The sequence below is a fragment of the Vipera ursinii genome (assembly GCF_947247035.1).
Source record: "Vipera ursinii genome assembly, chromosome: Z".
NCBI lineage: Eukaryota > Metazoa > Chordata > Lepidosauria > Squamata > Viperidae > Vipera > Vipera ursinii.
This window is the reverse complement of record NC_139517.1, coordinates 87338386-87366159: the sequence shown is the minus strand read 5'-3', so window position 1 is coordinate 87366159 and position 27774 is coordinate 87338386. Positions and strand designations below refer to the sequence as shown.

At 40.6% G+C, this 27774-nt stretch overlaps 2 protein-coding genes across 2 annotated transcripts in view; one reads left to right on the top strand and one right to left on the bottom strand.

Annotated features, from left to right (window-relative positions):
• Positions 1–12722, bottom strand: part of HACL1 (2-hydroxyacyl-CoA lyase 1) — a 29776-nt gene extending 17054 nt beyond the window's left edge. Inside the window, exons 1-6 of the mRNA XM_083376945.1 lie at positions 12451–12722; positions 11021–11125; positions 5306–5346; positions 4700–4780; positions 1939–2011; positions 603–680 (exon numbers count right to left, since the gene is read on the bottom strand). Of these exons, the coding sequence (XP_083233071.1) occupies positions 603–680; positions 1939–2011; positions 4700–4780; positions 5306–5346; positions 11021–11125; positions 12451–12510 (438 nt within the window). The 5' untranslated portion in view covers positions 12511–12722. The remainder of the gene's footprint in view (positions 1–602; positions 681–1938; positions 2012–4699; positions 4781–5305; positions 5347–11020; positions 11126–12450) is intronic.
• BTD (biotinidase) lies at positions 12405–25221 on the top strand. The gene is made up of 4 exons (XM_083376946.1): positions 12405–12582; positions 22853–23063; positions 23654–23803; positions 23982–25221. The coding sequence occupies exons 1-4, from the start codon at positions 12545–12547 to the stop codon at positions 25161–25163; spliced, it is 1581 nt and encodes a 526-aa protein (XP_083233072.1). The 5' UTR covers positions 12405–12544; the 3' UTR covers positions 25164–25221.
• The last annotated feature ends 2553 nt before the right edge of the window (positions 25222–27774 follow it).

The window sequence follows — 27774 nt, the reverse complement described above, 5'->3', positions numbered from 1 at the left end:
AGATTTTCTAAATTGCTGATAACCTCTGAGACCAGCACTGCTGGTTTATGATATTATTATTATCATGGTTGGTTTCAACCAGATGTTTAGACTGGATTTTGCATTTTTATCTACCTATGAGTCCTTCCCAAGGATCTGAGATAGGCAGATGATGTTGTTTGACAATGTTAAAGGCATTGTTGCAGAATGTAAGCTGTTCCAGGAAAGCTGCCTTTAGCAATTGACTGATGATGATTTTGTCAATCAATTACTGATTGACGAAACAATTATCACATTAGTATATAGTATACTATAGGGTAAGAGAATATGTGTGTGTATAAAGTATTATCATATTATATTGTATATAATCACCCTGTACTGTATAAAATTACACAGCTAACTTATTTTTGAAATAATATTAACATACAACATTAACATTTTAAAAGGTACTGGCCATTTTTTAAAGTTAGATGCTCTCTGATGATGTATTATTCTGAAATATAAATAATTGAACCCATTCATTTATTCAAGCATCATCAGCCATATGACAATTTTCCAATGGTATTTGTGTCTTAAAGCGCTATATGAGAAAGAGGTAAGTATTGCTAATTTTTATCTTTTACCTTCTCAATAACTGCAGGAATAGCTTCTAGACTGCTTGGCCTGATAGAAAATTTGCTATAAAGTCTACATGCTTCAACCTGGAAACGAAAACATACATTATTATTTTTTAAATAACAACAATATGATTTTACAACAGGATCTGATCAGCTGAACAATCCATCCAATCACATCCTGTTTCTACAAAAAATAATAATGAAAATCAGGGGGCTATTGCAATGCTTTGCAAAGGTATTCTAGCAATGAACATGGAGGTTCTGTTTATAAATACCACAACTATTAGTTAATTCCAAATAATGTTAGGATTACTCAAAATTACTGCATCATAATCATCTGCAGAAAAGTTTCTTTATAAAGACTTCCAACTACACTTGCATTAATCTGTTCTTAACACAAAAGGCTATGATTTGTAAGATGTACAGCATTGCCATTCAGCACTGCTTAATGTTTATTTTTTGGAGGGGAAGGTGGGTTGATTATCGACTGCAGGTGATCACAAGAATAAATCCCTACAGTTTTCCCTGGCACAAAATACTCAGCTACCTTGTACTATCGCAGAACTAGAAGTCAGTATCCCAATTTCTAGCCCAGTGCCTTTAATCACTATACCATGGTTAGGCAACCTCTTTTATGATTCATGGACTTATGCTGGCTCAGGAATTCTGGGAGTTAAAATCCACGAGTCATAAAAGAGCCAAGGTTGCCTACCCCTACAGTATACCAACTTGCTCTCGGTATTGAATAGTCTGTTAATATTAGTCAAGCTCAACACAAGCCCATTTGAATGAAAAACATGAGGTGATAGATCAGAAAGCACTATAATTTACCAGAATATACCAGAAAATAGGCAAAAAAGCTGTCCTTTATATTTACATTAATATAGAAACAGAATAATTAGTCTAAAAGCAAAGTTTTAAAAAAGCCAAGCAGTTGGAGATGACAAAGATTTGCTGATGATGGCAAACTTACTGATTTTTATGTAAAATATTCATTACAGAGGCTCAGAGAGTATATTCTTTTGATAAAAATAGGGGACAGGAAGATTTATCCAATTCAATCTGGACTTTTTTAGTTCTATGCCTATCAATAATACTGATTGAGATATGAAAATCTCTATGGGGATTATGTGGTATAAGAACAATCTAAAGGGCATCAGCTACAGTGATATTTCTCAACCTTGGCAACTTTAAGATGTGTGGACTTCAGCTCTAGAATTCCCTGGAAGTTGATGTCCACTCATTTTAAAATAGTTAAGGTTGAGAAACATTGAGTTGAAAAACGGCTTTCTAAAGTATCCAGGCATTCTTTTATGAAAAAAATAGCAGCAGAGATGGGTACCTGTGGAAATTCTTGAAAAGCTCCCATTGCCTCTTGATTTCTGTCAGAGGAGCCTCCAATGACAACCAATGGCCTTAAAAAAAATTAAAAAAAAGTTTAATTCCTTAAAAACGAGAGTCTGATTCACTTAATTTTTGAATAAGCAACTTGCAAAATAAAAGGTTATATAATCCTAAATATTACTTGCTTTGACTTTTGATTAAAGCTGATATCTTATTGCCAGGGTAGGATGTTGTAAGAACTGGAACCCATACCAGTTTCATCAAGTCTTTGGGGAACTTTTCATCCATTCAAAAAGAAGGAAGAAATAGAAAGGAAAAACAATTAGGATTTAAATATGTATCCCTAGTTTGTTCTATGCTACTGCTGTCTGTTGTCATAGTTTTCCTTCCAGAAAGCAAGTGTTGTTTTTTTAATTTCATGGCTGCAGTTGCAGTATGCACTGATGTTAGAGACCAAGAAAATAAAATACAACATTGCTTCCATTTCTTCCCCTCCTATTTGCCAGGAAGCGATGATAACGGATGCCATGCTACATTTTTAATGTTGTGTTTTCAAGTCAACTTTTGCACTCTCCTGTTTCACTCTTTTCAAGAGGTTTGTTAGTTCCTGTTCACTTTCTGCCATTAGAGTGGTATTGCCTGCATATCTGATATTTCTCCCAAGAAATACGAGAGCAATTTGGAAAAAAACCTGTTTGGTTATCAATGACAGACACTTGCAAATACGGAACTTTTATTATACACATTAGAAAACTACACCATTACATTACTTTTTGACGAAATCACCATTCAAATTGAGGCACTTTCCTCAATGTCTTACAAGGTTTGAAATTCCTTAGTGGTATCACTTGGCACCAAATCTGGGCTATTGAGCATCCCAATGGAACTGCTTCAAAAGTTCTTGGGTGCGTCTAGTGGTGTGCGGATGAGCATTGTCGTGAACCAATACCACACCAGAAGTGGTGCCATAGAAAATCACGCCAAATGGGAGGATGCCAAAGGAGTACTGCTAGTAAAGTTCATAGAGCATGGTTTGATCATCAGTTCCGAAGTCCATTGTGAAACATTATGAAAACTCAGACGAGCCATCCAGAACAAGCGTCAGGGCAATAATGCTCACTCGCACACTGCTAGACACACTCAAGAACTTCTGAATCAATTTCTTTGGGATGTTTTTGATCATCCCCCATAGCCCAGATTTGGTGCCAAGTGACTACTACTAAGGAATTTCAAACCTTGTAAGACGTTACGACAAGTGCCTCAATTTGTGCGCTCCCACAGGGAGGGCCTCCTCAGGGTACCGCCGGTCAAGGATTGCCGACAGGCAATCCCCAGGGGAAGGGCGTTCTCTGTGGGCGCGCCTGCCCTATGGAATCAACTGCCAACGGAACTCCGGACTGCCCCCGACCTTCGTTCATTTCGCCGGGACCTAAAAACCTGGCTCTTTGAGCTATCTGGTCTGGACCGAGGGGTTTAATGTTTTTAAATTGTGATTTTAATTTTTTGCAGCTAGACTTAATTTAATTTAATTTTTTTTATATTGTATTTTTTTTTTTAAATTTTGCCTTGTAAACCGCCCTAAGTCCTTTGGGAGTAGGGCGGTATATAAACCGAATAAATAAATAAATAAATAAATAAATAAATAAATAAATAAATAAATAAATAAATAAATAAATAAATAAATTTATGTCAAAAAGTAATGTAATGTTGTAGTTTTCTAATGTGTATAATAACAGTTCTGTATCTGCAAGTGTCTGTCATTGATAACCAAACAGAGGTTTATTTTCGAATTGCCCTCATATAATTCCTGCTTATGATTCACCTAGTACAGCATTTCGCATGATAGACTCTGCATATAAGTTAAATAAGTAAAGTGACAATATTCAGCCTTGTTTTACTCCTTTCCCTGTTTTGAACTAATCAGTTATTCCATGTCTTGTTCTAATTGTTCTTCTTTGCATACAGGTTTCTCAGGAGACAGATAAGGTCTGGTACTCCCATCTCTTTAAGAACTTGCCACAGTTTATTGTGATCTATTTTGTTGTAATGTTTTTGAAGCAGAAGTAGATGTTTTCTGAAACTTGTTTGCCTTCTCCATAATCCAGCTAATGTTAGCAATTTGATCTCTAGTTTCTCTGCTACTTTGAAACCCAGCGTATACTTCTGATAGTTCTTGGTTTACATATTGCTGATGCCTAGCTTGTAGGTTTTGAGCATGACTTTGTTAGCATTTGAAATGAGCGCAATTGTATGATAAGAGAACCACTACCTTTATCTTAAAGCAAACATTCTTATTTCTATCAGATAATTTGAGTTACCAAAAAATGACTTATTTTTTTTAAGAGGCACCAAGCGATACTATCAACTTCTCAAAATCAAGTGAAGGTTATATGCAATATACAGTTAATAAAAATTTGCTACAAAAGCACAGAAATTTTTGTGCAAAATCTGTTTGGTAATCTTCCTATGTCAGATAGACATGTTATTCATAAGTCCCATCGTCACTAAACCATAGATATCACTCACTGAAGTTCGCAAGGCAATGAATTAAAGTACATTAAGACAATTCTTAATTCTTGGGATAAAACATATTTGTGTTCTCCCCTGCATAGATGTGATCTGCTTAAAACTGAATAAAATGGGAGAGGAAATGGGGTGAGGGGGTGAGGATATGATATGGTCATCTGCTTTCCTGATAAACGGCATTTGAACGTGCAGGACAGTGCTTGGAAATAAAAGAGAAAATACAGATTTATTACCAGCAATTCATGTTTGCATTTGCCATTCCAGTCAGAGCATTTACAAGACCAGGACCAGAAACTACAAGGCATACTCCAGGCCTAGAAATAAAATGAAAAGCTGCTCAGGTTTTGAATTGAAGCAAAAAAGCATTATACACAAACATTTCTCAAGGATTCATTTGAAAAGGAGACAAATTTTCATTTTTATTTAACTGAAGGATTTTAAACCTACTTTCTGTCCTCAATACAAAAGGGAAGGTCAAAACATTTTAATATATAAACCAAACAGGAAAAAAAACTGGATAGAAGGGCAGGTTATCACTCACATGTTCATCTACAATGCTGTTTACAACCATAAAATCTAAACTAGATTTAAATGTAAATGAAATCAATTTCAGATTGCAAGTTCAGAAGAGTACAAATGTTAAAGCATTTTTTTCAGCAACCATTTTTTCATTTTTGTTTTTCATGCATTTATCCTCAGTGATAGAAAACTGATGTAGCGGGACTAATAGAAAAACTGCTGCATAAATTACAAAGAAGCTTAGATGTACTCAAAATTCTGAAAGATTATTATATCAAAGACTTAGAATCCAATCAGGATAGTTTTTATAGTCACCTTACCGGGCTGTCAAATACCCCACAGCAGAAGCTGCATAAGAAGCCTATTGAAAATGAAACATTAATTAAAATCTGAATGGAAAGACTGTAGTACACCAAAACAGTAGCTTTATATACTATTTTGTAAGGGTAGGCAGAGCATTTGAAAGCTTGGCATAAATGAAGCACCTTCCCTTCAAAAGATTTAATGCAACTGTTTCAAGGGTCTTTCCAAGTTGTCTGTGTTGTACTAACAATTCTCCAGTGTCTACTAATGAAGTTAAGTGGCTATGGGTGAAGAAATGACCTGGGTTAATTCTTAAAGTATCCATACCAATCCTTTCAGAGGCTGCAGTTGACTCAAAACTTGAAACAAGGTGCGTGATAATATCCCTTACAAAGAAACCCTTCAGGTGTTTTGCACAATCTATAAACCAAAAGCATATCTTTTAAGGAGAAGAAATGATTTCACCACCCCAAGATAGGTCTAGCCATAATATACAAGAAGCTGATGAAAAAAAAATTATATTTGAAATGGCAAGAGACAGAATAATAACATTCCTAGGACTGATGATTTCAGAAAGCATCACGTAGAAGACAATATAGAACAGGGGTGTCAAACTCAATTTCACTGAGGGCCACATCAGCGTTATGGTTGCCTTCAGGGGGCCGGGTGGGCGTGGCCAGGTGGGCGTGACCAAGTGGGCGTGACCAGGTGGGCGTGGCCAGCTCAATGCTGCTCACTCAGAGCAGCTTACTCGAAATGCCTGGGTCAGGAGAGAACAAGTTGCACCAGCTAATTTGATGTGGGGACATCTCATTGCCCCACAAGCTCTTCACCTCCCCAAACATCTGCAGCCAAGCATGTGCAGAGGATGGAAAGGGCCTTCTTCCCAAGCCCAGGCATGATTGGTAGTTTGTTAGCTCAAATGTAGATAGCCTCCTAGTCTCCAAGCTTGGAGAGAGAGAGAGAGTGTGTGTGTGTGTGTGTTCCTTCTTCTGCCTTGACAGATCTCTGGAGAGCAAGAGGAGGCAGGGAGCAGCACTTCCCAGTCCTGCATGAGGGAGGCTGGCCCTTCTTGAAAGGGAATCCCCATTTCCACTCATGCGTGGAAAGGATGCTGGCTGGTTGGAGCAGCCTTCCCTCATGCAGCTTCCCTGCCACCTTATACTCCTCTCCAGAGATCTTCCCTCAGCAGCAGCCGGCAAAGTAGCTCGCACGCGAAACAAGCCCGGCAGAGGAGCCGGAGCAGCGAGCAAAGACGCCCGGCCTGGATCCTGCAAGGCCCGGCCGAGACGCGTCCCCATCAGCGGAGCTGCTCCAGCTCCTCTGCCAGGCTTGTTTTGCATGCGAGCTACTTTGCCTGAGGCTGCTGGGGGCGTGTCTCGGCCGGGGCCTTGCAGGATCCGGGCCAGGCACCTCTGCTTGCCCTCAGAAGCACCTGGCCCAGAATTGCATGCGAAAGAAGCCCTGCAGAGGAGCTTCAGCCCAGACGCGCCCGCGGGAGCTGAGCCGCTTGTCTCCTCGTTCGGGCGCTGCGGAGGGTGAGGGAAGGCGCCCGGCCCGATCCTGCAGCGCCCCAGCCCAGACGCGCCCGCAGGAGTTGAGCCGTTAATCTCCTCGTTCGGGCGCTGCGGAGGGCGAGCCGAGGCACCCGGCCCTATCCTGCAGCGCCCCAGCCCAGACACGCCCGCGGGAGCTGAGCCGCTTGTCTCCTCGTTCGGGCGCTGCGGAGGGCGAGCTGAGGCGCCCGGCCCAATCCTGCAGCGCCCCAGCCCTGACGCGCCCGCGGGAGCTGAGCCGCTTGTCTCCTCGTTCGGGCGCTGCGGAGGGCGAGGGAAGGCGCCCGGCCCGATCCTGCAGCGCCCCAGCCCAGACGCGCCCGCAGGAGTTGAGCCGTTAATCTCGTTCGGGCGCTGCGGAGGGCGAGCCGAGGCGCCCAGCCTGATCCTGCAGCGCCCCAGCCCAGACGCGCCCGCGGGAGCTGAGCCACTTGTCTCCTTGTTCGGGCGCTGCGGAGGGCGAGGGAAGGCGCCCGGCCCGATCCTGCAGCGCCCCAGCCCAGACGCGCCTGCGGGAGCTGAGCCGCTTGTCTCCTCGTTCAGGCGCTGCGGAGGGCGAGCCGAGGCGCCCGGCCTGGATCCTGCAAGGCCTGGCCGAGATGCGCCCCCAGCAGCGGAGCCGCTCCTCACCCTCCGCAGCGCCCGAACGAGATTAACAGCTCAGCTCCCGCGGGCGCGTCTGAGCTGGGGCGCTGCAGGATCGGGCCGGGTGCCTCGGCTCGCCCTCCACAGCGCCCGAACGAGGAGACAAGCGGCTCAGCTCCCGCGGGCGCGTCTGGGCTGGGGCGCTGCAGGATCGGGCCAGGCGCCTTCCCTCGCCCTCCGCAGCGCCCGAACGAGGAGACAAGTGGCTCAGCTCCTGCGGGCGCGTCTGGGCTGGGGCGCTGCAGGATCAGGCCGGGCGCCTCAGCTCGCCCTCCGCAGCGCCCGAACGAGGAGATTAACAGCTCAGCTCCCGCGGGCGCGTCTGGGCTGGGGCGCTGCAGGATCGGGCCGGGCGCCTTCCCTCGCCCTCCACAGCGCCCGAACGAGGAGACAAGTGGCTCAGCTCCCGTGGGCGTGTCTGGGCTGGGGCGCTGCAGGATCGGGCCGGGCGCCTCGGCTCGCCCTCCGCAGCGCCCGAACGAGATTAACGGCTCAGCTCTCGCGGGGGCGTCTGGGCTGGGGCGCTGCAGGATTGGGCCGGGCACCTCGGCTCGCCCTCCGCAGCGCCCGAACGAGGAGATTAACGGCTCAGCTCCTGCGGGCGCGTCTGGGCTGGGGCGCTGCAGGATCAGGCCGGGCGCCTCAGCTCGCCCTCCGCAGCACCCGAACGAGATTAACAGCTCAGCTCCCGCGGGCGCGTCTGGGCTGGGGCGCTGCAGGATCGGGCCGGGCGCCTTCCCTCGCCCTCCACAGCGCCCGAACGAGGAGACAAGTGGCTCAGCTCCCGTGGGCGTGTCTGGGCTGGGGCGCTGCAGGATCGGGCCGGGCGCCTCGGCTCGCCCTCCGCAGCGCCCGAACGAGGAGATTAACGGCTCAGCTCTCGCGGGGGCGTCTGGGCTGGGGCGCTGCAGGATCGGGCCGGGCACCTCGGCTCGCCCTCCGCAGCGCCCGAACGAGGAGATTAACGGCTCAGTTCTCGCGGGGGCGTCTGGGCTGGGGCGCTGCAGGATCTGGCCGGGCACCTCGGCTCGCCCTCCGCAGCGCCCGAACAAGGAGATTAACGGCTCAGCTCTCGCGGGGGCGTCTGGGCTGGGGCGCTGCAGGATCGGGCCGGGCGCCTCGGCTTGCCCTCCGCAGCGCCCGAACGAGATTAACGGCTCAGCTCTCGCGGGGGCGTCTGGGCTGGGGCGCTGCAGGATCTGGCCGGGCACCTCGGCTCGCCCTCCGCAGCGCCCGAACGAGGAGATGAAACGCCAAAGCATGCCGACAGAGGTAACAGAGCGGCTCTTTCTCTGGCCTCCTCAAGTCCGCCTTTCTTCCTGGGCGCCTCATCCCCTCACCAGAGACTGTCCGCCCCCACCCGCACAGCAAGTAGAAAAAGGTCCCACTCACCTTTCCACTCCTCCTGTTTCTTCCTCCGTTGACTCCACGTGCAGTCCAAAGAAGCAAAGAAGTTTGTAGGCAGTCCCACAAACCAAAGAAGTTCATTCAATCAATTCAAACTTTGAGAGTTGTTTTTTTTTTGTGAGCAGTTTGAATTGATTGATTGAATTTTTTTAGTCCCACTTTTTTTTTGGAACTGGGAGGAGGCTGCCTGGGCTCTGGCCAATGAGCTGTTGAGGGGCTAATGAGCTGCAAATGTTGCTGGGCTCCACCAGCCCACATGCACTTGCCTCCTACTGAGCAGGTGCTCAGCCGGGCCGGTGCCAAGGTGGTGGGGGCCGGACCTTTGTAATTTCTGGGAGAGTTGTGCGGGCCGGATTCAATCATATGGCGGGCCGTTTGTGGCCCGCGGGCCTTGTGTTTGACATGTCTGATATAGAACATAGTACAACAGTTAATTTATGAAATTGCTAATCACATTTAACATGATGGTTGTGAATGGGTTGAGGGGTGCAGGTACTATTTTTTATATAACATCTTTGACAAATCAAAATTCAAAGGTTATTCTTATAATTATGTAAATCATTTTGCTGATTGTAAAACAAAAATGTGCCATTATCTGTATGTGTATTTTTGTTACGGATAAATTTCAGTATATTAATACATGTCATTATACAGGCAATAGATGGATAGATATCAGCCAATGCATGCACAAACTTCTCTTATGCCTGTTTTTCTCCAACCAATAATTTTAAGTCCTTGGTACCTAAAACACTGGTTCTTCATTAATTTTTTTCCTTATAAACAAATTCTGGCATTATACACTTGTGGTATTTTGGAAGAAAAGAAACAGATGATGCAACCAAGACTAGGAAGAAGCAAACACTGGGGTGAAGCATTATCATGGCCACCATCTTTATTTTTTGATACGCCCTTTATTCAAGAGAATGGGGATAGTCCAAGAATTTAGGGAGAATTCCTGGGGAAGGACATTGTACCCAGCAGTGACTACAGATTCATCCTCTGTCTAAGGGTAGGGCCAACCAGGAAAACAACAGACGGGAAGAAAGGAAAGACAAATGAGATGTGGTAATCCTTTCTGTATACCTGCTTCAGGTATAAGCATTACATGTTGATTCGACTTAAAGCTATACTCAAGCACTTAGCTTGGATTCGACCATCTCCTTTAATAAAGAGATGCCCAAATTGGAAAAATTGCCTTGGTGTGGAAGAGAAGTGTTCTGCTGCTGGAATATATCTGGATATTTCCATACTAGATGGATTAGAAGAGAAGCAGAGGTCTGAACTAGTGCAGATTTGAGTCTTTCTGCTCTCAGAGAGCACAGCCAAAACTCCCATCCCTCCATACAAAAGGGGACTTGGGGGTTGGATCCTCTCTTATCAAGGAGAGAAGCAACCTAGAACTAAGGAGAAATTTCCTGATGGTTAGAACAATTAACCAGTGGAAGGGCTCGTCTTGAGAACTTGTGGGTGCTTCATTATTGGAGATTGTTAAAAAGAGATTGGACAGTCAGTTGTCCAGAATGGTATAGGGCAGGGGTGCCTGGCTGAGGAATTCTGGGAGTTGAAATCCACAAATTATAAAAGGGCCAAGTTTGAATAACCCTGATATAAAGCATATTTTATACTTTTAATTGAACAGTTTTTCCCCTCTTGCATCTTGTATCCAACAGTATGGATACTTTGAATCTAATCCCTAATCTAAGTTTTGCATTATCCTGTCCAAATTTAACTGATTTTCATTCTACTTTATTTTTGTTTGATTCACAATGAATAAAGTACTTACCTAATGCTTCTGTTTTCCTTATGACAACAACCCTGTGAGATACACTAGACCAGGGGTAGGCAACCTTGGCTCTTTTATGACTCAAGGACTTCAACTCCCAGAATTCCTGAGCCAGCATGGCTCAGCTTGGAATCCTCTCCCTTTCCCCTGGCAAAGACCACTTTTGTTAAAGACAGAGACATGTAGAAATTTCCACTTTTCTGTTGCAATTCAGCAATAAATAAATAAAATAAAAGTGTTTGCATCTGTGCTGCCATTATCTGTCTGATTATGTAACATGAGCTTTTGGCATAAAATAGTTATTGAGCAAGCAGACATTAATTAACCCAGGAAATACTTACAGCCTGTTCATTGCGCATTCCTATATATTTAATTCCACTTGCTTGTGCAGCAATTGCTACTTCTGTTACAGGAATACCAACAATGCCAAACATATACTCAATTTTCTGAAATAAATAAACATTTTATTTTAATGCATATGTTTAATTTAAACAATTGTCTTTAATGTCTTATCCCTCTCCTGATTTGGGATTTCATATAATCTGAGAGTATCAAGGGCAAATTGAAGTTGGTTTGTGCACAAGGCAAAATTAGAATTTGTGTAAGTTGTTCTAAGTGAAACTTCCTTTTGCAATTGACTGATTGTGATTTTGTCAATGCCCATGGTGTTCAAATGGTGCTCCAGTTGTTTTGGTATTGCACCCAAGGAGCCTATTGGAACTACCTTTGCATATATATTTTTTGCCACAGCAGTTCTATTCTCGCAGGTCCCTATATTTTGTTATCTTCTCCAGTTCTTTTTCTTCTATTCTACTGTTTCCAAGTATTGCCACATACACTATCCAGGCTATTCTTATTAGCATATTAAAATGCTTGATTTTTATAAGGTTAGTTATAATTACATTATATGAGATATATCCTATTAATCACAAAATGAGTCTGTAATTCAAAAGAACCCATTTCCCTACAATACTCTTTCTTGCATCTACTTTTCTAAGTACTATTTATTTTCGATTGACCATAAAATCTAAACTCATGGATTCTGTTCTGTATGTTAGGGTCAACATTTTAGAGATAAGATAAATAAAATAAATAAAAATAGGACAGGGTAAAAGGCAATAGTGAAACAACAGTGCTTAGTTTAGTTTAAAATAAACATAAATTCCTTTGTTTACAAATCACTTCTGCAGAATTAAGTAGGAAAAAAAATCAGCAGCACCTAGACTGCAAATCAAATATGATTCCCATTGTAACATTTATTAGTCACCAAATGGATATCCCACAAATATTCAGACTGAAAATAATAAAGATTAAAAGCTTTCTAGAATAGGTGCAGGTGAATACCATGTAGTTTTCTTGCAAATTCCTATAAACACGAAATGTACGACTCCTGCCTTGGCAGATATATCACAAAAGTTTCTGTGGGTGTTCTAAGGCGAATCTTGTTTGTTTTGTGTCATTTACTTAACACCACTCTGCCCTGATTCACACAATAAACATAATATGCTTTCTTTGTATTGATCTTGTATATTGTGTGAATGTACTCGCTTGTGATTTTTTCAATAAACCGTGGTTAAACAAAACGCGTCAAAGGGAACATCTTTTTAAATTTCACAAGCAAGAAATTTTGCCCTTGCAGGGGAGGAGTCTAACAGGAGTCCCGCGATCTTCTTTATTCCACAACTCGACACCCCCGCTGTACTTCGAAATGGTCTTTCCCATTCCCCCGTTCAGGCTGAAGCCAGACTCAGGAGTCACGCAGCACTCTTACTTGTGTCTTTAGGGACTCCGCGATGAGCTGAGCCCCACTAACAAGTTCATCTTCCTCCATCCCTTCCAGATTTTGCGAGGTAATCTTCCTGGAAATGGAAAAAAGGACGATAGCCCCGCCATTTATGGTGAGGTACGTTTCTCTTGACCAATGGGAAAAACCTAGTCTAGGACTTGAAAAGAGCCAGCCATTAAAGAACGCGTGGGCGTGGCTTTATGGATTCTTGTGAAACGGCGCCGCCCAAGGAATGTCAGGCAGCTCGCTCAGTTTGATGGATGGTTACGTTACAAGAGGACGTGGCATCAGCTAAAACTTTCTGATTGGCCGGCTTGTGCCAACCCGCTTCCCTTGATGATTTGCCAATCTGTTGGGAAAGCGGGAAGTCCAATGTTCTTTAGGGATCTGTGGAAGTCAAAAACAGCAATTATATAATGCAATATGTGACAGTAAAGAAGGTGTACATCCCAATGAAAACGTGTTTTCTGACTTTCTTAAGCAATTAACTTGACTTATTTTTCTGACTGCACAATCCTGGATGATAAATTGACAACCCACTGCCTGCTAAAACGTGGTCCCAGTCAGTCCCCACAGCTTATATTTGTAAATTTTGTAAATTTGTAAATAAATTATCCTGAAATGCTAAGCTTGAAGAATATTTTAAGAAATGGGTAAATCTAAAATTAGGGGTTAAAATCTGGATAACAGGTATTGTATACTGTATATTGTATACTAGATACCTAAGAAATTCAGAATAACATATTCTCCCAACACATATTTTTAAGAGAAACAGATACTTGATTTATTATTTCATTTTAAGGACAACCAGCTCCATAGCAACTTTGTACAGTTTACAGATTTTTTTAAACACAAAATATATCAAGAAAAAAAGACAAATTTCGTAATCCAAGGCCTGAAGAACAAGAGGCTTTTAAAAATTTGCAGAGTCAAAAGGGTGGGAGCAAGTATGGACTGGGGGGTTAAACCCATGCTGTGAATTTGATAGTTTATTGGAAATTAGGTATCTCTCACTTCTACTCCAGAGAGTTATAATCCCCAGTCAGAATGCTTGTGAGGTAGCTAGCAAAGCCAACAAACAAGTATAAAACAAATGGAAGGAAAATAAATGCCACAGAGAAGTTCTGGGGTCTTAAGTTACCAATACTTAGTTAATTTGAACAATAAATGTAGTTGATTTCCATAACATTTTGTACCTTATTAATCTGAAGATGACAAAGCTAGATTATTAATACACAGGAAAGTTTTTCACAAAACAAGGCTGTTACCAATATAGTGCTGCAGGACTAATATAATGCTGCAGGTTTAAATCAGGTTTAAATCTGATTTAAATCAATATACTTAATTTTATTGAAGTTTTCCAGAATTTCCATTCTTTGATTAGAAACAGATCTATCTGCATATATTGTCATTCAGCATTTTTTTTTTAAAAAACTGCACGACAAAATTATGTTAAAAACATCTTGGTGACATACATTTTCCATATTTCTCCTTAGATGTTTATTTCAATTTTACTTGTTTACATTACATTACTACTTTTACTTTCTTGCATATAGCCTTCTAGACCTGCTTACTATATATAATATGTGTTACTTTTCAGTTAGATTTGGCCTCTTGATTTTTCTATAATTTTTGTTTCATCTTACAGGGAGCAAATACCATTTTAGCTACTGTTTAGCCTGTCTTTATCACTCATTATCATTATCAGGTTTTACCTCCAACAACATAAAAGATTAGCTACCAATAATATTAATAACAGTAATAAAAGTAAGAGTTATCATTTTGTTGTTAGTTGTGATCGTTGGGTTATTTTTTATTTATTATATATCAAAATGTATGCCAGGGCACAAAGTCTGTAAACCTGTAGATATTGTTCTTTCCTATGGGTTATGTTCGCTGGACTTGTTTTGATATATCCTTGATGATATTCAAAAGGTTACAGATTCTCCTTATTTACTATAAGGAAGCATATGTGGTGGATGTGTGCAGAAGCTAAAACCTATTGGAACATAATCAAATCATGGATAGAAAAGATGAAACAACGACGTATAGAATTAAGACCAGAAATATTCCTGTTGGGTATTTTACCAGAAAAATGTAGCAAAGAGAGCTCATATTTGATTATTCATATAACCACTGCAGCTAGGATTGTGTTTGCAGAAAACTGGAAGGCATTGAAAGCTCCTCCAGAAGAAGAGGTGATCGGGAAAATAATGGAATGTGCAGAAATAAATAGATTAACAATGATAATTAAAGATAAGACAGAATCAGAGTATTATGAAATTTGGGGAAAATTTTATGAGTGGGTGAAAAAGAATATGCTTAAAAGACAGCTAACACTAATTTAGATGGAAGAAAAATGAGGAGATAAGGATATTATCATACCTAATATAGACATTGAAAATCCAAGGAGAGGAGCTGCTGGGACATCACCCCTGAATTGTATTGGAAGAGGAATGGGAGGGAAGAAAGGAGAGGGAAGAGAGTAGAGGAGGGGGAAGAAAGTAGGAAGGTTGGAGGGAAAGGGGAGAAGTGGGGAGAAACGGGAGGGGAGTGGTGAGGGAAAGAGGAGAGGAGAGGAAGAAGAGGGAAGTAGGAAAGAAAGGAGAAAAGGAGAAAGAAAGTAGAGAAGAGGGAAGAGAGAGAAGGAGGGTGGATACAGTGAAAGGGGAAATGGACATGTATGCATTTATGTATGGCGATATATTTGTTGACTTGCTTGTGGAAGAAATGGGAAAATAAAATTGTGTATATATATATGTATGTGTGTGTGTGTGTGCATATATATATATATATATATATATATATATATATATATATATATATATATATATATAGTTTTCTGAGGTTTTCGCTGGTGTTCGTATGTGGATCTTTGGTTATTCGGGTTTTTCCCCGCGTAGAACTAAAGGTGTAGGCGCAACGTTTCGACGGAATCCCATCCGTCATCATCAGGCTGGTGGCTTTAGCTTCCTTCTTCTGGGAGAAGCATGTGGCTGTTTGTTCCTCTTTTTTAAACTGCCAGAGGGGGTGTGTTCTGTGGAGGTGTGCTCTGATTGGGTGGGGGACCAAGTGTGTTCTGATTGGGTGGGAGTGTGTTTTGAATGGTGGGTGTGTTCTGATTGGGTGGGGGTGTGTTCTGAGTGGATGGGCTGGTCTCAGCTGCCAGCTCCAGACCTGAGCTCATGAGTTGTGCTGCTTTTGTTCGGCTTCGTGTTTGTGGTGGTGCCATGTTTTTATAGTGGGTGTCAGTTTGCTTATTGTGTGGTTTGAAGGGGTTTAAAGTGGCTGATGTTGCAGCTGTAGTTAGGTTTCTGTTTTGTGGTTGTGCCTCGTTATCTTTGTGGGTTCGGATTTGCTTTTTGAATGGTTGTGTGGTGGTGATGTCATGTGATGTTATCATGAGTTTGGGTCTGGTATCATTCTTGGTGGTTGGGCCTCGTCTGTCAATTAAGGCGGGTTTCCAAATGGCTGGAAGGCGAGAGGTATCATCTCGTTTATTCATGCTGTGGGGGCGTTTTTCTATCTCAATGGCTTCTCTGATTATTCTGTTGTTGAAATGTTCAATTTTGGCGATAGTTTTGGTTTTTTTAAAATCAATTTCATGTCCCGTGGCTTCAAAGTGTTGGACCAGGGATGAAGTTTGTTCTCCCTTTCTGAGTGAGTTTTTGTGCTCTTCAATGCGTGCACTTATTCTTCTGTTGGTCTGTCCGATGTATGTGGTGGGGCAGGTGGTGCATGGGATTTCGTATACTCCTTGGTTTTCTAACCCAATTATGTCCTTGGGGTTTCTTAGGATGGTGGATATTTTTCTGTCTGTGTAGAATGCTGTTTTGATGTTCTTCTCCCAGAAGAAGGAAGCTAAAGCCACCAGCCTGATGATGACGGATGGGATTCCGTCGAAACGTTGCGCCTACACCTTTAGTTCTACGCGGGGAAAAACCCGAATAACCAAAGATCCACATACGAACACCCGCGAAAACCTCAGAAAACAAATATCTTACCTCTACGGGGAGGAAATCTACCAGCTAACTAGGACCTACGAAAAACTCGAAGTACGAAGAGCTTCCATTCTGTGTGACCTCACATTCCTACGCAACTGCCGAGATCAAAATTTAATCCCTACATCCTTCCAATTGAAATTCCACTCCAACTCTGCAGCCATCAAACGCATCCTGATAAGAACTGAACTGGCCCTAATCAGAAATGAACTCCACACAAAAAGATTCCTCCTGGACCGAATCAACAGAGACCTCCTCACACTTCACCTCAATCTCAGCAACAAGATCCACCCCACACTTTGGGACAAATTCAAACAAATCGCCGTCTGGAGAGCTGAAACAGAGACTGCCTACAAAACAGACACACACACCAATAAACTCCGAAGACTAAAGGAACGCCAGAAACAAACCCCTCCTCTCCCACAGCAACACATGAAACAAACTGTGCACAACATCTCAGATAGGATTCTCACCAAAGCCGAAACCAACGTCCTGTCTAAAGGATTTAATTTTGCAGTCGCTCCCAAACACATTCCCACGGAAACCATTATATGCGGAGTCGAATCCAGCCTGACCAAAATTAACCCTGATGACGCCAACAAAATCAGACTCGAAGTTACCAACATCCTCTGCACCAGCAAACCACCCAAAAGCAACTTACCCAAAGAGGAACAGACAGCACTACTTAACCTAAAAAATGACACCAGCATAATCATTCTGCCAGCAGACAAAGGCAACACCACGGTGGTAATGAACTCATCTGACTACCATACCAAATTATCCAACCTACTCCGAGACTCCACATACAAACTCCTCAAGACAGATCCCACCACCTACCTGGAAAAAACCACAAAATCAAAAATAAAAGCCACCCCCATCAGTGAAGAGATCCAGAAAACAATCATTCCCAGAGAAAAATCATCCAGATGTCCTAAGCTCTATGGTCTGCCCAAGATACACAAAGAAGGAACCCCACTCAGACCCATAGTCAGCTCCATAGGCTCACCTCTACAAAATCTAGCCAAATTTCTGGCCAAACAACTACAGCCTTACGCAAATTCCATCACCTCACACGTACAAAACTCACTCCAATTCATAGAGATCATAAGTAAACTAAACTTACAGCCCTGTGACCTACTTGTGAGCTTCGATGTCGTATCCCTCTTCACCCAAGTGCCAATCAAAGAAGCCTTGACAGCTATCCTAAATAAATACAACCCCCCAAAACACATCCTAGATCTGACCAACCACTGCCTATCTAACACATACTTCATCTACAATGGACAAAGATACAAACAAATGGAAGGAGCACCCATGGGATCACCCCTTTCACCTGTCATCGCAAACCTCTACATGGAACACTTTGAAACCCTCGCTCTAGAAAAATCCAACCACAAACCCAAACTCTGGCTCAGATACGTAGATGACACCTTCGTAATCTGGCCACACGGCAAAGAAAAACTGGATGACTTCCTCAGACACCTCAATAGCCTACACCCCAAAATACAATTCACCATGGAAACAGAAGCTAACAATCAACTTCCCTTCCTTGATGTCTTAGTCTACAAGAAATCCAACGGCTCCCTAGGACACACTATCTACCATAAAAAAACACACACAAACCGCTATCTGAACGCACTCTCACACCACCACCCAGCACAGATCAACTCCGTAGCCAAGATACTCATCTCCAGAACAAAACACCTAGGTGACGAACAACACCTAAAAACCGAACTACACACTCTCACTAATGTACTAACAGCCAATGGATTCCAAAGAAACACGATTACCAACTTAATCCGAAGAGAGACACCCACAAAAACCCAAGACAGAGAACAAGAAAATGGCAAAGCCCTCCTCCCATACTTAAAAGGGACCACAGACAGAATCAGCAAGGTCCTCCAAAAACACAACATCAAAACAGCATTCTACACAGACAGAAAAATATCCACCATCCTAAGAAACCCCAAGGACATAATTAGGTTAGAAAACCAAGGAGTATATGAAATCCCATGCACCACCTGCCCCACCACATACATCGGACAGACCAACAGAAGAATAAGTGCACGCATTGAAGAGCACAAAAACTCACTCAGAAAGGGAGAACAAACTTCATCCCTGGTCCAACACTTTGAAGCCATGGGACATGAAATTGATTTTTAAAAAACCAAAACTATCGCCAAAATTGAACATTTCAACAACAGAATAATCAGAGAAGCCATTGAGATAGAAAAACGCCCCCACAGCATGAATAAACGAGATGATACCTCTCGCCTTCCAGCCATTTGGAAACCCGCCTTAATTGACAGAGGAGGCCCAACCACCAAGAATGATACCAGACCCAAACTCATGATAACATCACATGACATCACCACCACACAACCATTCAAAAAGCAAATCCGAACCCACAATGATAACGAGGCACAACCACAAAACAGAAACCTAACTACAGCTGCAACATCAGCCACTTTAAACCCCTTCAAACCACACAATAAGCAAACTGACACCCACTATAAAAACATGGCACCACCACAAACACGAAGCCGAACAAAAGCAGCACAACTCATGAGCTCAGGTCTGGAGCTGGCAGCTGAGACCAGCCCATCCACTCAGAACACATATGGATCTTTGGTTATTCGGGTTTTTCCCCGCGTAGAACTAAAGGTGTAGGCGCAACGTTTCGACGGAATCCCATCCGTCATCATCAGGCTGGTGGCTTTAGCTTCCTTCTTCTGGGAGAAGCATGTGGCTGTTTGTTCCTCTTTTTTAAACTGCCAGAGGGGGTGTGTTCTGTGGAGGTGTGCTCTGATTGGGTGGGGGACCAAGTGTGTTCTGATTGGGTGGGAGTGTGTTTTGAATGGTGGGTGTGTTCTGATTGGGTGGGAGTGTGTTTTGAATGGTGGGTGTGTTCTGATTGGGTGGGGGGTATGTTCTGAGTGGGTGGGCTGGTCTCAGCTGCCAGCCCCAGACCTGAGCTGGTGAGTTGTGCTGCTTTTGTTCGGCTTCGTGTTTGTGGTGGTGCCATGTTTTTATAGTAGGTGTCAGTTTGCTTATTGTGTGGTTTGGAGGGGTTTAAAGTGGCTGATGTGGCCGAACAAAAGCAGCACAACTCACCAGCTCAGGTCTGGGGCTGGCAGCTGAGACCAGCCCACCCACTCAGAACATATCCCCACCCAATCAGAATACACCCACCATTCAAAACACACTCCCACCCAATCAGAACACATTTGGTCCCCCACCCAATCAGAGCACACCTCGCCCATCCACTCAAAACACATCCCCAATCAGAACACAGTCCCCATTCAAAACACACTCCCACCCATCAGAACACAGCTAAGCCCCCACCCAATCAGAGCACACCTCCACCCCATCAGAACACAGCCAAGCCTCCACCCACAGAACACACCCCCTGTGGCAGTTTAAAAAAGAAGAAAAAACAGCCACTATCACACACTTCTCCCAGAAGAACGAAGCTGAAGTCACCAGCCTGAGGATGACAGATGAGATTTCGTCGAAATGTTGCCCTGATACCTCCAATTCTACGTGGGGAAAAAACCCGAATAACCAAAGATCTACACACACACACACACACACACACACACACACATATGGAATCAAAACTTTTAGTACATGAAATAAACTTTTAACATGTTAAAGTGTTAAAATTGGAATGTGAATTTGCATACAATTCCAGTTAAAACCATGCATTCTGTTCATATTCTTTCAGTGCATTTATTAAAAGCTTGGGATGCAGGGAGATATTTACATAATAGGAGATGTCATCCTAATGTATCACCAATAATTTCTTGAGATCAATCCTTATGTTTGCACTCTGACACAAAATCCAATCAATGGAAGAATGCAATGAAGTTGGAAGAATAGCAAAGTAGAGGAACCATTAACTTACAAAGTCACTGGAGTTAGATTTCCATTTTCATCAAACAAGAATTTTAACAATTTTCTTCTTTTGAACCTTAACTAAGTGTTGTTAAATCCACATAATTAAAACAACTTCTTTTATAAATTTCATTAGAAATCAGAAACATCTGTATTAAGAAATTAATATTTTTTTTCAACTGTACAGTTTTTTTCCTACAGTGTAAACACCATTTTTCTTCCATTGTGTGGCCTAGGACCCAGATTGTTGGGGGCAATAAGCTGACTTTGTAATAATGCCGCTTGGGCCCCCCCGAAAGCCCTAATAAGCAGGCATATACATAGAATGAAGGCTACTGCTAAGCACATTGATTTGTGCTTTAAATTGTAAGCCGCCCTGACTCTTCGGAGAAGGGCAGGATATAAATGGGATTAAATAACAGATAAAGACAACGTCTGTAGATTTTTGGCTAGAATCCTAGTAATTTTTTTATAGAATGTCACCTTTATTTTCTTCCAGAAGTCTTTGATGCTGGAGGTCTTCATGACAATCATTATATAATTATGAATAGTTCTTGGTAATAGTGTAGTGCTGTTCTTTCTGTTCAGTCACTATGTGCTGCTAAAAGATGATTTTTTAAGTAACAGCTTCACTGACACAGGGCTAACAAGTTTCATGAAATAGCATATACTCCTACTTCTTTATATATTTTTTCTTTCTTTTCTATTTTTTAACTTTTCCTCCCTTTATTACATCTTTTTCTTTGATTTCTTGTATTTTCTCCTTTATTTTCTATTAGTATAGTTTTTTTCATTTAAGTGTTAATAAAAACATTACTTTTATGTTTATTTTATTTAAAATTTAATAAAAATTATACATAAAAATAGTATATATTTCTTACATGCCTTCCACAGCATTGCAACAAGTAAATAAAAATATGTTCTTTCCCTGGGCAGAATAACATCATATATCGCTCTTCTGTATAGTCATATATTACATTGCATACAGTAACTGCACCTGCATTTTAATAGGCTTTGCACAAAGGAACATTTCTTCTTGTATTTAAGCTGTACAAACTCTTCTGTGTGTTCCCTAAAACAGCAGCTGAATTGTTCTCATAGAGCAAGTAAATCAATTACCAGAAGAGAACATTCTTAGAAGAGCACATCTGTTTCCAGAGCAGTGTAGCCAGAATTTGCCTAAAAATAGCTTATGGTAATAATCATATTTGTTACAGTAGCATTTCCCAATCTAATGCCTTCCTGAGGTGTTGGGTGTACAACTGTCAAGTTTCTCGGCTCACATTGTCTTGAAATTCTAGGTGTTGTAATCCCAACCCTTCTGGAGAACATTAGGTTGAAAATGTGGTTTGAATATTAGGTGACATATATATTTGCCCAAAATAACTGTTCTGCTCTATTGTTCCCTTGTTATATTATTTTATAACTTATGTATTAAGACAACTGATTTAAATATTGATCTGTCCATTATGAAATGGGCAAATAATTTCCATGCTGTACTTCTTTTAAATTTCATTTGATATCATTTTTGTATGTTGTCGGTTGCAACTTTAAATTATCTTTGTGTTTGGGATTCTAATGGAGAATGATTTCTGAAGCTTAATTTTTAAAAAACTAAAAGTTAATAACTAGCTACTCTTCTCCAATCTAGTGAACTTAATGTAATCAACATGAAATCCCCAGATTTATGAAGTGGAAAAAGACTGGGGAAACTAGGGCACTGATGGCAGATCTGTGACACTTAGGTCACAAATGACATGCCACGCCATTTTTTGTGACATACCTAAAGACCGATGAGAATGTGGTATACTTTTGTGCAGCCTTCAAAACCTCTGGAATCCAAGCAAGTGGGCCCTGCTCTCATGCAGATTCTGCAACATCCAAAAACCTCAGGAGGTTCTTGTACAATTTTCAGAGGCTCCAGAGACTGTGCAAGAGCAGGCCGTCTCATGTGACGAGGGTAAAGAGAATGTGGAGGCCACACAAGAGCATATCACATTCTTGTGTGGCCTCTGAAGCTTCCAAAAAGTGCAGGATGCTCTTATTATGTGAATTTTTGGAGCCTCCAAAGGTCACACAAAAATAAGGTAAAACATGCCCCCCAAACCCTCTGGACTCTAGAGCATCCAAAAAGCACACAAGAAAGGGGCATGCTGTCCTGTTGTTTTTGGAGGCTGCAACGCCACGCAATTGCATTCTCTGAAATTTCCAGGCATCATGTGATCTGGAGCTCCCTTGGATAGGCATTTTTCTTCTGAGAGACAAATAAAAAAAATTACATTTATTTTATTTACACACCACCCATCTCATTATCCAAAGTGACTCTTTGTTATAAATTGTTTTTCTTCTGACCTGGGAGTAGAGGGATTTAGATGGCAGCAGTCAAGTTAGGTAATTTCTGAATTTTTGACATTGCAAGCTGAAAAGGTTCAACATTACTGATCTAAGATGTCATTAGTAATGGTCATATTCATCTGCTTTCATTTTAGGCTCATGGCAAGTGTCATCTTTTTTGTTCTTGGTCATCAAGTTCTTTCCATAGATATTCAAAGAGGAAAACATTATGTTGCTGCTGTATATGAACATCATGCCATCTTGAATCCCAATCCAGCGGCCATCATTGATCGACACACTGCATTACAATTAATGAAGAGGAATCTAGACATTTATGAAGAGCAAGTAATTAATGCAGCAAAACAGGTAGAATATTAGTCTTTGCCATTTTTAATATAAAATTTGACTACCATTGGAAGTCAGTTGGAAATAGCTTATCGCAATTTTCTAAATTGACACAGACCTAAATAACAGTGAATGGATTAGCTTCAGTTGTGTAATCATAATATAGTAGTATTATGTAGTAGTATAGTCATTAAGAAAATGTAGACTTCAGATATTTGAACTGTAAGAGACTATCATCTTGATTTATTTCTATTGAGTTCCCAGAATCTTAGATCACCTTTATTAATTAATTAAAAATGTGATAGTTAAACAAGATGCATTATACTTTTCTATAAGTTTGTTATACATATCCTATAAAATGCTTAGGAAGCAATGGTTGCATTCTATGTGTGCAAAAGATAGATTCGTTCATTTCCAAAATTAGTGTGTTTCAGTCATAATGTCCATTTAATTTCCATTGAAACACAAATACAATCTATTAATTTGTCCATATTCCTTTAATTATGAAATTATTTTTAATGAAAGCAATTATATGCATTAAAGCATTGCTATTTAATATCATTTTGTTTCACAGTTAGCCTTTGGCTGATAAATATTTTTGTTACTATTAGGGGGCCCAAATAATTATCTTTCCTGAAGATGGAATTCAGGGTTTCAACTTCACAAGAGCATCCCTTTATCCTTACTTGGATTTCATTCCAAACCTGGACTCTCTGATATGGAATCCATGCAAAGAATTTTACTTATTCAATGACACTGAGGTAATTTCTTTAATTATTTTAATTTCTTTCCTCTACGTTCGTAATGCACTCTTCCAAATAAAAATTATTTAAAGGCTAAAATTGTACCTAATTCAATAGCCAGTTAACACAATACTGTAGCTCAGTCCTTTTTTTTATAAGATAGCATTCTAATTTAAAAAATATTTTGCTTTTATAGGTTCTGCATCGACTCAGCTGTATGGCGCTGAAAAATCAAATGTTTTTAGTTGTAAATTTAGGAACTAAAGAGCCCTGCATGCAAAGTGATCCCCACTGTCCACCAGATGGAAGATATCAGTTTAATACTAATGTAGTATTTAATGACAATGGCACACTCATAGCCAGATACAGAAAACAAAACCTATATTTTGAGTATGCCTTTAATACTCCACCAGAGATTGATTATACGATTTTTGATACACCTTTTGCAGGCAGATTTGGAATCTTTACTTGCTTTGATATTCTATTTTATGAGCCAGCTGTAACCCTTATAAAGCAATACAACATAACTCAGGTTGCATATCCCACTGCATGGATGAATCAACTTCCACTTTTGTCTGCTATTGAATTTCAACAAGCTTTTGCAACTGCTTTTAAAATAAATCTTTTGGCAGCAAATATCCATCATCCTGACTTTGGTATGACAGGTAGTGGTATATATACACCATCAAAATCTTTCACTTATTATGATACGGAAAGCATTAATGGGAAACTTTTAGTTGTACAAATCCCAGTTACTACATCAGATCATGAAACTAATATGGAAAACAATGCAATGTCCCACAACGGTCAAAAGAGTTCTTTGAATTTTTATACAGAGAAACAAATTTGCCATAAGGACCAAGAAACTGACTGTGAAATAGAAGAAAAGCTATCCCAAGAATTTTTACCAGTATTTTATGAAATAATGATGTATGATAATTTTACCTTAATACCCATACTAAATGAAGAAGGAAATATAGAAGTTTGTTCCAATATACTTTGTTGTAATTTAATCTATAAGCGATTAGAAAAAACAAATGAACTTTATGTTTTAGGAGTTTTTGATGATTTGCATACAGTACATGGAACATACTATGTTCAAGCCTGTGTATTAGTGAAATGTGGTGGACTTAACTATTCTACCTGTGGGCAAGAAATCACAGAGGCTTCTGGATTAATAGATTTTCAGCTCCGAGGAAATTTCAGTACTACTTTTATCTTTCCTCTCTTGCTAAGATCTGGGGTCACTCTAGACTTTCCTGACTATTTGGGCTGGGAAAAAAATTCCTATGTCATGTACAAAACAGGAGGATCTTCTGGTTTAATAACAGCTGGCCTTTATGGACGTTGGTATGAGAGGGACAAAAATAATATTTGATATAAGGTCTCAAAATTATATGCAAGAACCAAATAAATATTCTGTGATGTGATTATTCAAAGCTTTTGGACCTTTATTACAGATACACAGTACATGGAACATACTATGATTAAAGTTGAATTATTTCAAAATGCCTTGTCCTTTAGAGTATTTCACAGGTATGGCTTCAATGCAGCAGAATGTGCCATCTCTAATATCTTACATTTGGAAGCAAGTATATCTTTGGTACAAATCCAGACATAACTCCAAACTGCCCTTTTCTGAAGCCTTCAAGTTTAGGAATGGGACCATTCCTAAACTTGCAACCATTATATTGCAATTAAGAATATTGTGCTTTTGGAATAATCAGCTATTTTTTTACAGTGTTTCTTCCTCATAGTCAATGCTTCTCTTCTCAAAACTTTCCTTTGATGTTTATCCCTTATTCTTGTTTGGGAATTGCTTTCTTGGACTGGTCTGACAACCATTGCCTGCACTGTACTTATTTTTGTAGTTGTAGACACATCACAAAATCTGAATATATTTGTAAGACCTTTATTGCTACTGTAACAAGTATCAATCTGCAGTGTAATTCTTAATTATGGTTTTTACTATTACTAATATTGTTCCTTGACTGTTGGATCCTAATTAGTAAACAGTATTTTTCTGACTTCAAGGGTCATTTCAATTTGCTAATACCTAAAATGCAACATTTAGCAATTGATTTCATCTCTGTGTTGAGTTCTGCTGTACTCATGTTTCTTACCTGCCATACTCCCAGTTTGTCTTTGCAGTTTTTATTTTTTTCTGATTGGCAGCATTAGCAATTAGATATCCCAAAAGCTTTATTCTAGACATGTCATAAACACCAAGTCTAGATGTCCAAAAGTACCTCAGCTTTTCCTTGATAGCTTGTTGAATGCCATCCCACCCAAGGAGCCTGCCATTTAGCACTATAGTACCATCAATTATTTCAGAATGTCGTGCATTCTTGATAAAATATAAGAATGGCTTATCACTGCAATCTCCTGTACTATATGGAATGATACTCTTACCATTGTCACTAAAGTTATCATCCATCCCCAGCATCTTCCTGTATTGCTATTGCCAAACATATGTATTGCTAGCTTTAGCTGGGCAGCTGGGATAATCTTCATGCCAACTCTCAGGATTCTTTACTTATCCCTCACTGGAATACCTTTCCATCATGATAAAGCAGCACAATAGAATTTTGGGGAGAAACTTAAGGTAGTACTTGACCTGTAATTAAGCAAATAGGTTAATTGGACTAAAGAAAATTATCTTCACATTTTAAATTTTTTTGTGTGGTTATACAGCTTAAAACACTGCACTCAATTTTGGAAATCCTTTTGAATAAAATGATATCCATCTTTAACATTCAGACATCAGGATTAAATAAAACATTTCAAATACAACTATTAGACAAAAATAAGACAAAGTTTAGAGCAAAATGAAGAAAATCAGTAATTCGGTGGTATTTTAAAAATTATTTTTGTTTTGGAAAAAAAAATCCCTTCAGATTTCCATTTTGAGATCCAGACATTTAAGGTCCTACCAAGAATATCAGGGACTTATACATTCTTCTTCTTCTGAGCAGCAAGGTGGTCTACACAGTGCTTTTTTTTAAAAGAAAAAGGTGTTGGAACTCACACATGTCATACAACCCGCCTTACCTACCCTACAAGGTTCCATCCAAAAAAGGTGCCGGAACTCCGTTCTGAGCGTTCAATAAGAAAAAATGCCCTGGGTCTACAGTTGGAGATGCTTGCCTCCCATTCAGAAGGTTGAGAGTTCAATCCTAGGCTGCAATAAAAGTTTCTCTATTAGGGCACAAAGATTAAATAGCAATTACACCTAGGCATCAGGAAGGGCATCTGGCTCAGCTCCACCCCAAATAAAGGGATTTCATGGTTAAAAAAATACATTACTCTTTTATTAAATTTTGAATTGAGTCATTCACTTTTTTAGAATACAAATAAAACTGTACTCAAAACTATTGCAATATTTAGTGATAACCTCTTTTATTTTTTTTGAGAACTCATGAGGTTTGTGGAGGGAAGGATATAAAATGTAAACATAAAATCACCATTTCCAAGGTATACATATTAAGCACAACTGAACTTTCTTAGGACTAAAGGAAACTTCACTTTTTTAAAAAACAGGACTGACTGAACCTTTGCAGGAGACTTCTATTGCACTGTAGCAAATGTCGAGTGTAACTTCTGCTTTTATTTTATATCCAATTCATTATAGAAAAGCACTTAAGGATTCTTTACTATAGAAGCATATTCAGACTGTAGGTAGGAAACTGACTTGAGTAGATCTCCCTAGAACAAACTAAAATTAGTGCATTATTGGCATCTTGGGATATAAACTGGACTATAAGATGCTGATGTATTGGTCAAGGAGGAACAGTGTATTTGTATTTCAAATGAGGGGAGATTTGCCTAGGACCTCAGATCTAAGACTTCTTCATCTGCAATATAAAGCATATCAAATATGAGTTTTATATTGTTTCATATACTGTCTTTTACAGCAAAATTAGTATTAAATTTTGGAATATATTACAGTATTTTTTATTCTTTGCAAATATTGTACTCATTACTGTTTT

Bases quoted from the DNA above. Each gene is read 5' to 3' on its own strand.
- BTD (XM_083376946.1), top strand. From the start codon at position 12,545: ATGGAAAAAAGGACGATAGCCCCGCCATTTATGGTGAG. The intron at 12,583-22,852 runs GTACGTTTCTCT...CTTTCATTTTAG, and splicing joins GCCCCGCCATTTATGGTGAG to GCTCATGGCAAGTGTCATCT. The intron at 23,804-23,981 runs GTAATTTCTTTA...TTGCTTTTATAG, and splicing joins ACTTATTCAATGACACTGAG to GTTCTGCATCGACTCAGCTG.